At 38.2% G+C, this 14,966-nt stretch overlaps 1 protein-coding gene across 4 annotated transcripts in view; it reads left to right on the plus strand.

The window, feature by feature from the left end:
• PLCE1 (phospholipase C epsilon 1) overlaps positions 1-14,966 on the plus strand; it is a 153,321-nt gene that overhangs the window by 90,691 nt on the left and 47,664 nt on the right. For all 4 annotated transcript variants that reach the window (XM_088128955.1, XM_088128956.1, XM_088128957.1 and 1 more), the window contains 3 exons: positions 4,282-4,427; positions 6,788-7,046; positions 9,773-9,987. In XM_088128955.1, the coding sequence (XP_087985081.1) occupies positions 4,282-4,427; positions 6,788-7,046; positions 9,773-9,987 (620 nt within the window). The remainder of the gene's footprint in view (positions 1-4,281; positions 4,428-6,787; positions 7,047-9,772; positions 9,988-14,966) is intronic.

Here is a 14,966-nt window from a genome sequence, read left to right on the forward strand (position 1 = left end):
GATCCCCCCTTAATTGTATTTCTTAATATTAATTGCTTAGTCATTCAGATATGAAAGTATAAAATATTTCCTTGCCGTGCTCTTTACTGTTACTTTTGAAATAATCTGAAAGTTTTTAATTGTTCCGTATTGCCTTTTCTGCTGGAAGCAAGAAAAGCTTCTGTTTATATTACCAAGACAACTATGTTGTACCGTATAGAGTTTAATCTCTGAATAATTCTGTAGCCATGTATTACTTGTACTAGAGATGAAGTATGACACAAGCCTCTCAAGTCTGCTTAGGCTGATATTGTTTAATTATCAGTTTTATTGTATTTGTTAGATTATATTTGTTTCCAGTTAAGATCTATTTGGTAATGTGTGTGTTTACTAATAATTATGGCTGTGGAGTCAAATTCCGTATCCAGCGCCTGGGAGAACAGACACAGCACCTGTCTGCAACTCTTTAAAGCAGCTTTGATTTTTCCGATTCCCAGGATCTTGTGACTGCCCTCTGCAGCTACTGCATACTTCTGGGAAAGGGCACGGTTGCTTTAGGTATCTCAGAGAGGTGCTACACTTGAACTGCATACAGTCTGAAGCACTTTTTGGAAATTGAACCCAAAGCACTGCAAAACTCTACTACTGTAATTGGTAGCCAGTTCACCTGATTGTTTTGCCTTTATGGGTTATTAGCAACAGAAATCTAGGCATGTTGGAATGATTTTGGAGGGACTTGTTCTCAGAGACTGATGTTTATGGGAGAATGACAAACTATGATTAATTGATTCAAGTTTTGATTGGGCAGTTGCTGATCTTGCCAGGCTGTGCTCCGTTCTCTCTTCCCTTTGAGACCGGGGGACTCTGTCTGCTCTCCAACATGGTGAGAATCCAGTGATCCAGTCAGTGCTCTCTCCCTCCAGCTGTTTAAGAGGAGTCTGCAAAATTTTGTTTAGTAAGTGACCTACCCAAATTACCTCATTTCCTCTTTTTCTAGTCCATCATCCACTCACATCACATGACCAAGTATGTGAGTTTCTGCTTTCGTGTCCTCATTTCAAGAAAGCAGACAGCCCTTATGGAGCCCAGGACTGCTTGATTGGTTCTTTTTCCAGCCCTTGATACTCTAAGTAAACATCTCCAAATCTGTAATGCGATCTGGCTTTTTCTTGGTGTTTTATCTTTCACAGTAATACATTACCAGGGGAAAGACGATTGTTTAACTACTCTGGTCTTTTGTCACTTAAATGTTTTTATCCTTTACAGTCTTTTCAATGTTTGTCATTGTCTTCTTGGTTTATTCTTTCTTTCCCCAACATATTTTCCATATTTATCTATGTTTGAGCCCCAAACTTCTTGCATTTTAAGGGGAGCTTTTTACTTTTAAAATTGCTTTTAGTTATAATTATTGTATTATATTTACATAACTATATACATGACTATATACTGTCGTGTATTTTAATCCTTTTAGATTAATCTTTAGAGCTTCTGTTTGTTTTGTGCTAGTTACTGACTGCTTCCTCGATGTGGCAAGGAAATAAAAGTTTTGTCTGATTTCATATCCCTCTGTTTTGCTGAAATGTTATCTGCTCTTCTGGCATTTCTCTTTCTCTATATAGCTCTAACTTTCTTTGTAAGATCCTAAGCAAAACTTTGCTTGCATAAGAAATTAGTTTAGTGGTGCTTCCTGTGCAAAGCTTTGAAGGAGTGCTTCATTTTGCTGAAAGATCATGCAAAGCACCCCTTTAAGGCGGATTTTCGAAGCAACATAGCTCCTTGCTTCTAAAAGTGAAGCGGCCACATTGCTTCTCTGTGCAGTGCTCTGGTCTTCCTCCACAACCTCTGTTGACACTTCCAATAGCCAGAAGAAGGCTTTGTGATTTGATTTAATTCAAATAATTTAATTTAATCGATTTGACTTCGGCGCCACCCAACTCCAAACAAGTCTGGGCAGCTCACAGTATAACATCAACAACAACAAAAAATAGAATACAACAAAACCGGGGCGGACGGGAAACGCGAATACTGTAAGTAAAAGCAGGTAAAAGCAAGATGATTATGCTGTGTATGTGCAGGAACTTCTTCCAATGCTTCCAGGATTGCTGTTGAAGATACTGGAAGAATCATCCTCAAACGCACAACATGTATACACAGAAGCCTCTTCCAGTTATTGGAAGCAATAGGGTTGCAGTGTGAAGCCTCTCGATGAACAATCACATCGTCTCTGTGCCTTGCTGTAGTGAACTGTAGCTGCTGTGCACTCCTCTGTATACAGGAGTACTGCAACTACTGTTAATAATGCTAATGCTAATGTAATAATATCTCCTCTGAGTCAACTTTCTCTTATGGTGCCCATACAGTTTTGTCTATACAGTTTTCTTGGCAGCAGCCAAAAATGCCATAGCACTGGTTTCCTCTGAGATGTTATTCAACAGTACAGTTTAACCTAGTGCCCTGGTATTCACTTGGAGTCTCCTATCCAAGCATTAACCTGGCTCAAGCCTGCTTCTCTTCCAAGCCCAGACATATATTAATGCACATAAGGTATTTGATTTTGGGGGCTAATTCCCCCCCCCCTTTATAAATAGCTTTTAGTTACTTTAGTACAGTCTTGTGGCCAAGTTTGCCTTGTGTCTTTAAATCTGTTAAAAGATGATGAAATGCATGTGAAGCTCTCGCCACAGAAAGAATGTCAGTAAACATAAATTATAAATCCTTCAGGAGCCAAGAAGAAGAAAACTAAATGGAGGAGAAAAAAGATTGCATTTATTATCTCATGTTGATAAGTGTTTATACAATGGGAAAAACCAAACCCTTGGGAATCTCACTATAAAATAGTCCAGTTGGTTTGAATTATGTTTCCATGTGAAATATGGCTTTTCTATATTTCTGTTTTTCTTTTTTCTTTCAATTAATGTTGTGGGAAAGTAAACTGCATTTTCTAAGTGTTAGATAGTTGTTCAGGTTCTGAACACTCAAACAAATTATGTTTAAATCAGTGTTCTCACCAAGCCTAATATGGAATTTGCCAATGAAGTCATACTGGGGATGTGAGTAAGACCAAATTAAAGTAAATGTGTTTACATGTTAGACAACATATGAAGTGTTCTGAGAGTTTTAATTATTTTAAATTATTTCTGAAATTTATTTTTTTAAATATTTATAGTGATAAATGATGCATATATAAAATGATGGTGAGGGGAAATTACATTTATACTTTTCTTACAAATGATGTGAAGTAAAATATTATTTTAAAATATGGTTTAAAGAAAGAATGTGATTTTGTAATCGCAAATAGTGTTTTAACAAAACCTTTAATAAAGTTTTTAATCATAAAACTTTATAATTATAAAATGTTATTAAACATTAAGCTTTAGTGCTTTTCTTTAAAATTAGATATCTATAATCATGTGCATCTAATCACTGTATAAATTGGCTAGTTTCAATTTAGGCATATTTATTTTTACTTAGATTTAAGTTGAACTTATTTGTTGTAAGTGTTTTAAGTTCAGTTCTCCTGCTCTAAGTTTCATCATAATGGCCAAATGTTGTAAGATCAAATGTCAGTAGTTCTCTTCTTGCTTAGATCTGTTATCCAGATTGCTTAGATCTATTATCCAGATTAAGGTAATGTCTCCTTTAGTAGCTTACAGTTTAGCATCTGCTCTAGTCAACCAATCATGGTTGTGGCAAAAGAAAAGTAATGTAGACAGCCTTTCTATCACTTCAGTGATGGCTGGGTGATGATGTTGCTATGAAGATGCTGTAAGTTGCAGTGGCGAAATTGCTAAAGATGTTATTGGGCTCTTAGTTCCAATCTAACTGGCCATACAGGCCCAAATAATTTCATTACTGCACCAAGGATGGGAGGGAAAAGCAACAGAAATATATCAGTTTAGGAATGTTGTATATTTTTAGAATATTTTGTATTTAAAACTATTAAAGTCTGCTTGTATATATTTAAACATTACTTTTTAAAGGGCAATGAAAATTCCTTAGATACAGCTAAAATATTAATTGCTTGGTTCGGTACACAAACAAATGTATTACATAGTGTGGTGCACCTCAGTAATACTGCTGTCCTTATTACATAGCAGGGGGAATACATATCACAATCTCTATTGTTCTCATAGGATTAAGTTCTTGTCTGGAACAAATCAATCCAGGACTATCTCTATTTAAAGTATTACTGCATTGTAAAATACAAGCATGTAAGATATCTACAGTATGTATAAGCAAACTGTACAAATATAGATCATATTTTTAAAATGTTTCTGCTTTGCTTTTTTTCTTTTTCATAAGGTAAGCTCTTGGGTGACATGGCTGATTCTGACTGCAGGTTCTATGGAGGAAAAACGAGAAGTTTTCTCCTATGTAGTACATGTGGCAAAATGCTGTTGGAACATGGGCAACTACAATGGTGTGATGGAATTCTTGGCAGGGCTCAGGTACTTGCAGCTCATTCTTGAAATGATGGCAACTCAGAGCTAGATTAAGCTGCAGCGTCTGTTACATGCAGCTTGTCCACTTACAAAAATAAATGGTGAATGTCACTCCATTAGTCATTGTGTTACAGTGTTCCGCTAAATTGCATCATTTATCTCATCCAGTGAGTTTATGATTATAACTGTTTTGGCAAAATTGAGTAAGATGGATGACAGAGCTTATATCATTTAAAAGACAGGTCTTTTCTCAGAAAACTCTAGAGACATCATTTATCTTACGAAATGATAAACAAGTAAAATGGGGGAAAAACTTCAAAAACCCTTAGTGCCATATTTAAACACAGTTAAGAAAAAGTGCTAGCTATCACCCTGAAGGAAGGACATACTTTAAATAAACTCAGAATATATCTTATCAAATCCACTATGTTAAAAATCCTTTCTCCATTTTTCATTATACAGTGATACCTCGGGATACGAACGCCTCTGCTTGCGAATTTTTCGGGTTACGACCAGCTCTGGCCCCAAAATTTTACCTCGGTTTGCGAACTCCGCCTCGGGGTACGAGCCATTTTCCGCCCGTGCCACGTGGTCCGCGGCCATTTTCTGCCTGTGCCACGTGGTCCGTGGCTGTTTTTCCGGCCCTGCCGCGTGGTCCGCGGCCGTTTTCGCGCCGCGCCGGGCTGTTTTCGCGCCGCGCCGGGCCGGGCCGTTTTCGCGCCGCCCCGCGCCGGGCCGTTTTCGCGCCGCGCCGGGCCATTTTCACGCCGCGCTGCACCCGGCCATTTTCGCGCCGCACCACGCCGCGCCCGGCCGCTTTCCGTGTGGTCCGTGGACGCCAGAACGGATTAACGGTAATTACATTGAACCTTATGGGAAATTGCCTCGGGTTGCGACCAAATTCTGGCGGAGGGCGGAACGGATTAACCGGATTTACATTGAACCCTATGGGGAAATTTGCCTCGGGGTGCGACCAAATTCAGAGGGCGGAACGGATTAACCGGATTTACATTGAACCCTATGGGGAAATTTCCTTCGGGTTACGACCAACTCGGGATACGCCCAGAGTCACGGAACGGATTAAGTTCGTATCCCGAGGTACCACTGTAAGTATTAGCTGTAATTATTTCTCATGCTTCCATATCTTCTCTCATCCCTAATCAATAAAGCATGCATGCTGGGAGATAAAATAAGTAAGGTGATGAGACAGGGCAGAGGCAAGAGGCAAGATCTAAGCTGTATGGCAGTTTACAAAGGGAGCCTTATACTTGAAAATATTTGTAGTGTCTTTCTCCTATCCATTTTTATAACATTCCATAGCACCTGGATCACATATTTTGTATTTGGAGAGGACTTTGTCCTGCTGATTTGTAATATTATGTGGATTACATAATGATGCATATGATTTAATGAAATCATATGATGATGAATCCGTAATCTGACATGCATACAGTATATAGTCTACATTAATAACAATCTTCCTTCTGCTGTTGGCTTATAAGTTTTTATTTACTGAACAAATTTTTAATTTGAGTATCATTGTACATAGAATTAACTGAGTAAGATGAGAGTAAATCAAGAATATCTCATTCTCCCTATATATTTAGAGGTTTTTTTACATCTAAAGGATTGCTAGGTACATATATTACCAGACCACACTAAGACTATGTATAGCTTTTATAAATAGCATATACCATTTAAAATAAGTGCTTTGTGAAGTGCATTGGCCCAGGAAGAACACTGTCCTCAAAGAGTTAAAGCAGGCATATCCTCTGGGAAGCTTACATGTCAGTGATGTGGGTGTGCATGTTCACTGCTGCTCAGATCACCAACAAAAACAAGGTGACTATGTGTACACCCATGTACACAAGCTTTTGATCTAGCTTCATCAGGCCTTCTGAATGATGCAGCTGCTTTAATGCTTTAAAGAAGGGCTTGGCTTCTGCCAATGTGCTTTGCAAAGCAATTCTTATGAAAGCTTTACACAGACCTCATACTCACCATAGAACAAATTACTTTGTATAAGGTGTGTTCATTATTAATTTCAGTTTTGTATGTCCAAATGCTTTTATGAAATAAAGGAATTTTATAAAATAATGTTAGACTTTCACACACAAGGTCTGGGTATTTCATGAAAAGAAATTCTGCTGCCAAGCTTCTTTTGTATTTTTCAATAACCTACAACTTCCATTATTAGTAAGACAAGCTATTATTAATCCCTTGTTTCCCTGACAATTTCAAGACAATTGCACAACAGCAGTAATATTTTCATAACTGCATTATGACATATTATTTGTTATTAGTGCTAACAAGATATGTACATAGACTAATTTAGACTAGTAAACTTTCTTATGTTTTCCAAATAGGTCAAGAAAAGTTTTAAAAATGTGGCAGTTCATGGACCAATCTGATATTGAAACAATGCGAAGCTTGAAAGATGCAATGGCACAACATGAATCATCATCTGAATATAGAAAAGTTGTCAACAGAGCCCTGAATATCCCTGGCTGTAAAGTAGTTCCTTTTTGTGGTGTATTTTTAAAAGAGCTCTATGAAGTTTTGGATGGGGCTGCAAGCCTCATCAGACTTTGTCCTCAGTATAATTCTCAGGATGAAACACTAGAGGTAATTTAATGAGTGAGCACTATTATCTAAGAGTTGTTGTAATTCCATCATGTTGTACTAATTTGATGATATGGCAATGCATAAAAAGGTAAGGTCCATTTATAAGTAGGTAAGTATTTCTGTATTTCTATATATATTAAAATAGAAGCCTTTGTAATTGCAATAATCTTCTATCTGATAACTTAAACAAGGAGTGAATCTGACCAAGCATAAGTTAGAGCCACTGTAAGGCCTATCTCATGACAGTAAGGGTGGTGAAACACCAATATTTCTCCATCTTTATCGCATCCACAGTTACCTGCCCAACAGCCTTGTTTAGAGTGACCCAGCTCCTCCTGGGGCGGGTTGACCCAGATATTTTTTTTTCAGGGCCGCCTGTGAGGAGTATTCAAGGCATCTGTCAGATAAACTTGCTCAGATTCTTTCCAAGGTGAATTTTGGCCTTAAGGCAGATCCCATGGAGGTGACTGAAGCCCACTGTGGCTTGGTTCTGGGACAGTTTGGTCATGTTGGTCTGATGAAGTGGACGAGGTTCTTGGAATTGTTAGCTCAGCCATCTGTGTGTTGGACCCTTGTCCCTCCTGGTTGACTAAGGATATCTCAGGAGACAACATGTGGTTGGATCCAGATGGTGGTGAATTCATCTGTGAAAGAGGGGGTGGTCCCACCACTGCTTTCAGAGCCTGTGGTCCAGCCCCTCCTCAAAAAACCAACCTTTTTGGATAACTCTTGTCCCATCTCCAATCTTCACTTCTCAGAGAAGTTTGTTGAGAAGGTGGTTGTGTTGCAGCTTCAGAGAATCCTAGAGAAAACAGGTTATCTGGACCCTTTTCAGTTGGGTTTCAGGCCTGGGTGTGCAACTAAAACAGCATTGATTGCCCTTGTGGATGACCTCTGGCATGAGCAGGATGGGAGAGAGAGATCCAGCACATGACCCCTTCTCTATGGGGTCCGTCAAGCCTCGACACCTTCCCTACTTCTATTTAACATCTACATGAAGGACATGCTGGGCAAGGTCATACCAACAACATGAGGTTAGGTATCATCAGTATGCTGATGATATCAAGCTCTACATATCTGTCCTGGGCCAACCAAGCAACACCATGAAGGTTCTGTTTCAGTGTCTGGAGGCTATGGGGAGGAACAGACTTCAGTTCTACACTGGCAAGATGAGTGGCTGTGGCTTTTAGAGCCCCCTGGATCCATCTTTGTTCTGGATGGGGCTAAACCACCCCAAACAAAACTGGTATACAATTTGGGGGTCTTCCTGGATCCACGTCTAGCATCTTTACACAACTTTATTTTGTGCACTAGTTACACTTCTTCCTGGACTGGGATGCACTGCTCACCATCACTCACACCTTGTTACTTCCAAGTGGATTACTGCAATGTACTCTGCATGGGTCTGTACTTGAATGCACTCTACTTGAGGCTGCAAGCCTTTCACAAAGCATTAAAGACCTGGATGTGCTCCAGAGCATGGGGGTTGTAAGGTTAAGTAGCCGGTGCATTGTTGTTATCTTGCTGATTGCTTGTTACGTTTTGTTGATATTCTTTTTTTATTGTTTTAATGTGTTGTGAGCTGCCCAGAGTCCTATCTGCGAGATGGGTGGCCATATAAACAGTTTTAATTAATGAATAAAATAGTTGGATTATTTTGTACTAGAATTACTGAGGTTAAACCTCAAAATTATATTTTCTTCTGTGTAAGTCTCTGTGTAAATTCCCTATGCCAAACAAGAATTAATTAGTAAGGTTATTACTGCTGCAATTATAACTTTATTCTCTCTCTCTCTCTTGCACTCACACATTCAGTGTGATCCTAAGAAAACTTAGACTTTTGCTTAAGTTCTTATATGAAAGAGTCTCCTACTAGATTTTTTTTAAATACGTTTTTGTTTGACAAGCTGACAAGGTGCCTCCTTAAAGAATACTGTTAATGGCGTGGGGCGGGGACAGCCAAACTCCCTTAGGCTAATGGAATGGCTGCTATAGTTTTTGGATCCTTCTTTGGTTTCTAAATGAGCAAGAATGCAATAAATATATCCCCATATTCCTCAGTGAAATACTCTGCTTTTGTAGTTCTAAAAAAATGCCCTTTCAGATTTACTACAACAGCAACATCAGTGTTATTAAGAACAGAGACTGTTCTGTGAGCTGAATTGAAATGGCCAAAGCAAAATTAGTGGTAGGCATTCTAAGCATGCAAGTACATTTTGGTATGTGCCAAATTGTATCCCCATTGAAAGTCTGTTCCTATTTATCTAGAAGTAGACCCCATTCAGTTCACTTGGGCATACCTGTGAGGTCATATATAGGAGTGAACAATAAGTAGATTTAATGGTATTCCAGTTGTCAGGAAACATTACAGGATAAGCTGCTTCACTCAGTAACTACTTGGATCCGCAAGATTTCTAAAATGTATTTCTTCTATAATCATCTTTAGCTATGGATAGTTAAAGTGTCAGTACAGGTAGTCCCTGGGTTAAGAACGCCTGGTTTAAGGATAACCCATAGTTAAGAACGGAGCCTACTGTAGCAAAATTTGAGTTAAATATACAGTGATTCGAGTTAAATACACAATGGTTCGAGTTAATTACACAATACTACCTATATAGTATTATATAATAATACTATTCCGGCTTACATACAAATTTGACTTAAGGACAGACTTTGGGAATGGAACTCATTCTTAAACTTAGTACTGTTTCTTCTTTTTTTCCTAGTTTGTTGCAGAATACAGTGGTCAAGACAACTACTTACAAAGGGTAGGTCAAGATGGCCTACATAATATAGAAAAAGAATCCATGGCTAATTACATATTTCAAACAATTCGAAGCTGTAATCGAAGCTTGGAGTCAGAAGATGGAGAAGATACCTTTATTGAATATGAAGGTGGAAATTCCAGAAGAAATTCTTTGAAGGACAAAACCCGCTATCAGTAAGGTTTTTAAAAATATTTAATTTATTTAGATTTTCAAGTTACAGCATTAAAAAGTTTATGATGTAAGTTTTAAATATAAAACATAGTTCAAATATTTCTTTAAAAAATTCCAGCTTTCTGAACTTTCGTACATCCCCACTCACATTTAATTTTGTGCATTTTAAGCACATATCTAATACGTACTTGTTAAATTTTCCCATTTTTAATAATTCTGTCTTGAAGTAATTACTAAAGAAAAACGATGTGCTTTAGTAAAACTCATACATAGTAGCAATCTGTTCTCCAGATCACGGTCATGAGATACTCAAAATGGCATCAGCCTTATATGACATAGAAATGTTGGAAAATATGGGGAACCCTTGAAATTTGTAACAATATATACCCACAAAATTCAACCCAGTAAGAATGAGTTTTATGGGCATGAAGTGTTGTTACAGCTCCCATTTGTCCTTTTCTATATTTCAACATATCTTTTTCCTCTAGTAATAGCGCTATTAAGTAATGAGATCTTTAATTTTTAAATGGGGTTATACTGGGAATAATAATCAGAAATATCGCTAAACCATGATTTTGTGTATGGAGGTATTTGAGGCCCAAGAAGGCATGCGGCCAAAATTTTAGACGTGACCTTTAGATCCCCTCTAAAAGACGTTGCCCATTTCTGTGTCCTATTCTTGCCTACTTTTATGGATGTGGCCTAACCCAGTACTCAAAGGCAAACCAGGGAAATGTTAAGTACCTCGGGTTTAGAGTTTGATGGATGTGCTTCTGCTCCCAGTTGTAGCTTTCCTTATGTAGTTCCTATGCTCTTTATTTCTGGAATTTTACAGGGAATCCTGATGATATTATCTCCCTTTTTTAAACCCTTCCATGTTTTTTTCACCTATTTTTTTCTTATCAAAAAAGAACCCTTTGGAAGGGGAAGGTAGAAGTAGTTCCTTGCTTAGAAGCATCAATGCTCAGAAAATAATGGGTTTCTGTGTTTCCTCCTTTTCTCTAGCAGAGCCATATAGCAACTGAATTACATGGTTAGTACTTGGATGGGAGATCACTAGGAAATGCCAGGGTTGTGGGTTAGTTTACGAAACAGAGAAAACAGCCCAAAAGAAAGCATTGCAAGCCATTTCTGTATTATTGCCATGAAAACTACGTAGACATCTCCCTTCAATCACAAATTGAATTCCGCTCAAGGACACTAATGTAGGGGTTGAAGCCTGGATGTTACAGTAAGTTACAGTTACTTTAAAGTGGAAGCAAAAATTTCTGAACTGAATCTTATAGCCTCAGAAACCGAGGAGAGAACAGCATGAAGCCTGAAGGCATTTTTAAAACAGTAAATTATAGTTTTGGTCTTTAGCATTACATTCAGCCAAGCCAAATGTGTCATTTTAAAATGTATATTCCCAATTGTCATATGTACACTGAGAATATGTAACTTAAAACAAGTGGGTACTTGAACTGCTTCTAGCTCCAGACTTTTTGTCAGAGTTATGTGTGGAATCACAGCTCTAAGATTCTTGGAATCTTTCTCTTTAAGTTTTATATTCTCTCATGATGTAATTACTTTCAGGCACAATTATTTCATCTTGTACATGAAACTTTTAGAAGCCTACAGATGCAGCTAGGATGTAAGTCAGCGATGCCAGGAATAACATCATGCCATCTTTGTTGATGTTAGCCCAGAACATTGTATCCTGCTGGAATAGCATTCTAACTCAGTCAAAATAAAGGTTATTTATTATTGTTCCTAATCCCATTACTTTTAAGGACATGTTATCTGAGATTCTTGAATTATTTTAGGAAAAGCTTATCAGAGCTAATAAACCCTTTGAGTATTCACACTAGAGTGCAGCCATTCAGCACAGGTGTTGCTTTAATTATGACATATGGGAAGGCTGTTGTTCCCTGTTCTCTGATCCCCCAATTCTCTGTGTGTGGTGAGAAAACAACTGAGTCCAGAACATCATGCACTTAAATGAATGATCTGAAAGAGCATTGAGGACTTTTCTGGACTATGCTGTGAGATCTGCTTCCCAAGAAAAATTACAACCACTATTTGTCTCTTTTCCTGGTTAATTGAGAGTTGACAGCTGTGATATATAGTAGATAACATTTCACCTAGCCATATGACCCAAGTTCAGAATTCTGCTCATCTATGAAATCCACTGGGTGGTCTGTGCAAGTTACTATCTGTCAGCCTAAGTTTATTCTAAAGTTGTAAAGTGCTACTGATGCTGTGATCTTCTCTGAACAGGAAATTAAAAAATATATTCCTTTTTTGCCATGGGGACATTAAATCCCAAGGCCAAATGTCTGGTGGATATCAGAGCACACAGCTATTAAATTATTTCATGAAACACTACTTTTTAAAAATATGTATACCTTTTGGTGTTCTTCGAAGCTTCTGAAGGCAATTCTGCCAATATAATTATAATAAAATTATAAAATAATTATATTACAAAATATAAACACTGCTTCCAGGAAACCTTTTAATGTGCAGTATGGCCTGTTCATCATGATAACTTCACAGAGCATCCAAATGTCACCATCTCTTTCTTAGTCATCAATTCATGTTTCATCCCCCTTTTGTCTGTTGTTGTTTCCCTTATCAGGGATAATCTGTTTAGGCAGAAATACTCATAGCAGTAATTCTGTCAGGTTTTTGGTAGTGGCTTTGAAGTCAGCAGAGGCAATCATCATCTTTCCTCCCTCCTGCCATTCCCCTGAACATCTGAACTGTGGGCATGCAAATGTGGCAGTTTCAGCCAACAAAATGCCATTTTAAAATTAACTTTCCTCCTTGACTCTGCCTACTTTTCCTTCCAGAGTAGATGGAACATATTCTTGCCTTTATACAGCGATGGGTGATGTATCTGCAAGTAAGCAGTCTTTATTGAATACACATATATGGCAATATGTGAACAATGGAAATGGGTACCCAAAGAAATTGTTGACCTTTTAATAAATAATGTCCAAATCATTGCTGTATAAGGAAAAAGTGCATTGGAAAAAATAGTTCATTTCATAGGTAGAAAAGAATTATATTATCATAGGAGGCTCAGCAACAAGTGTGGTAACTTAGGAGTATTTTGTAGGCCTACAATTTTTGTTTTGTTTTGTGTAGTTTTATAGTCCTGCAGCTCTGTATGTGCTGGTGTGTGAAACTCTTGCATTCATGGTCACAGCTGCCATTGTATTCATGGAAGGGACAGGGATGGGAGAGATGAAAGGGTACTTTATTATGAACAGTCCAATGAAACTGATGGAATACAGCAGACTTCTTCATAATAAAACATAAGAACTGCAGGAAATGCTTACATCTGGAAATGGCCAAAATCAGAATTAAAAAAAACCCCGTAACATCAACACTGAAAAGAAGCAATATAAGCAAGCAGTAACAAATTAATCATTAAAAGTGGCTATAAAGCCAAGCCTTTTAAACCTACTAAAAACATATACAGAAAGACCATTTGACTGGTGTAAGCTATCATGGCTGGCATCAGTGAAGCCTGGCTCAAAGACAGACCAATCAGGAACCAGTACTCTTGGAATTTTCTTCAAAATGGACCAACCAGACAAGGAACCAATCAGAAAAGAAGCTTTTTTGAACTCCTGTGACGTGGACCAATAAGAGAACTCCTTGCCAGGTTCAAATACAAGAGTCCTGTCAGCCCATTGCAGTTGATTGTGAGCTGTTGAGAGGTATACTACAAAGCAGCTCACTTTGTCTTTGAAGATGCCAGCCACAGGTGCTGGTGAAATGTCAGGACAAAATAAAATTAGACCATGGCCAATCAGCCTGAAAGCTCATCACTGCTTCAAAGACCAATTGAATTTCTTAAGATAGGGGTTCTATAGTGATAGGTCCACCACTGAAAAGGCCCTGGCTCTTATGCTTAATGGCTTGGTAAGTCTCATTGGCACAGCAGATAATAACACTTGGGCAGCTAATATAGTTCCAAGCCATTTGGGCCTATAAAAATAATGATCAACTTTGTTAGTAATTAATGCTGCTGGTGTAATTGGTGGTATGCATCCAGTTGCCTAACTCTCGGAAGCAAAGAAAATAAATGTCTTACTGAAGTTGAAATTTCCAAGTGATGTAAGGCAACTGCTTATATAGCATATTATTATAGTGTATCTAATTTGCATACTTTGTCTGCTTTCTCAGAAACTGCTGCCCAATCAAACTGCTGCCAAAGTTGGTAAAAGGCATTCCTAGTTCCTGCACCACCTTCTTCTCCATCAGCAATGTAGAATACATGAGAATACTCAAGCTGTGCCCCCGATACAAGATCAGTTGAATTCCTCCATCCAGATAGGAGATTGCGTCATGTCTATTATATCTGGATTAAGCTTCAACTTGTTAGCCCTCATCCAGCCTAGCACTGTTTCCACACTGCTGATTTTCCCCATTGACTTCATGTAAATGGATCTAAACTATATACTGTACTAAACCAAAAACCAAGACCAGATCAAACCAAATCAGATCCAAATAAAATACTACAAAGAAGAACAATAAGGGTCTCCACAATCACCCTGACCCCAAGGCCTCTGTTAGAAGAATTACTTAGTTCTTACTGGGAGAACAACAAAGTCTTCAGTCGTTTTCTGAATGACATAAAGGTAGGAGCCACACACAACTCTGGGGGGAAATCATTCCAAAAGGCAGAAATTGCCACAGACTAGTTATGCTTCCTGGGTCCTGCAATATTACATTCTTTAACTGATGGGACTCAGAACTCACCCACCCTGCTGGACTGAATCAGATGGTCAGAGACACTGGAGATAAGCAGTTCCTCAGCCAAGCCCCATGCAATGAAGGGCATTAAAGGTAATGACCAGCACCATGAATTGCACTGGAAACCCAACTGGTTAATGCAGCTGTGGGTCATATAGTTAATACTCTTAGCCAGAGGACACTAGACTCACATTCTACTTTATCCAAACCATCCGTTTCTAATCCTATAACTGTA

Source organism: Python bivittatus, unplaced genomic scaffold, assembly GCF_059951505.1.
Source record: "Python bivittatus isolate LINGU-HERP-01145 unplaced genomic scaffold, Pbiv_v1 ctg000780_np1212, whole genome shotgun sequence".
Classification (NCBI taxonomy): domain Eukaryota; kingdom Metazoa; phylum Chordata; class Lepidosauria; order Squamata; family Pythonidae; genus Python; species Python bivittatus.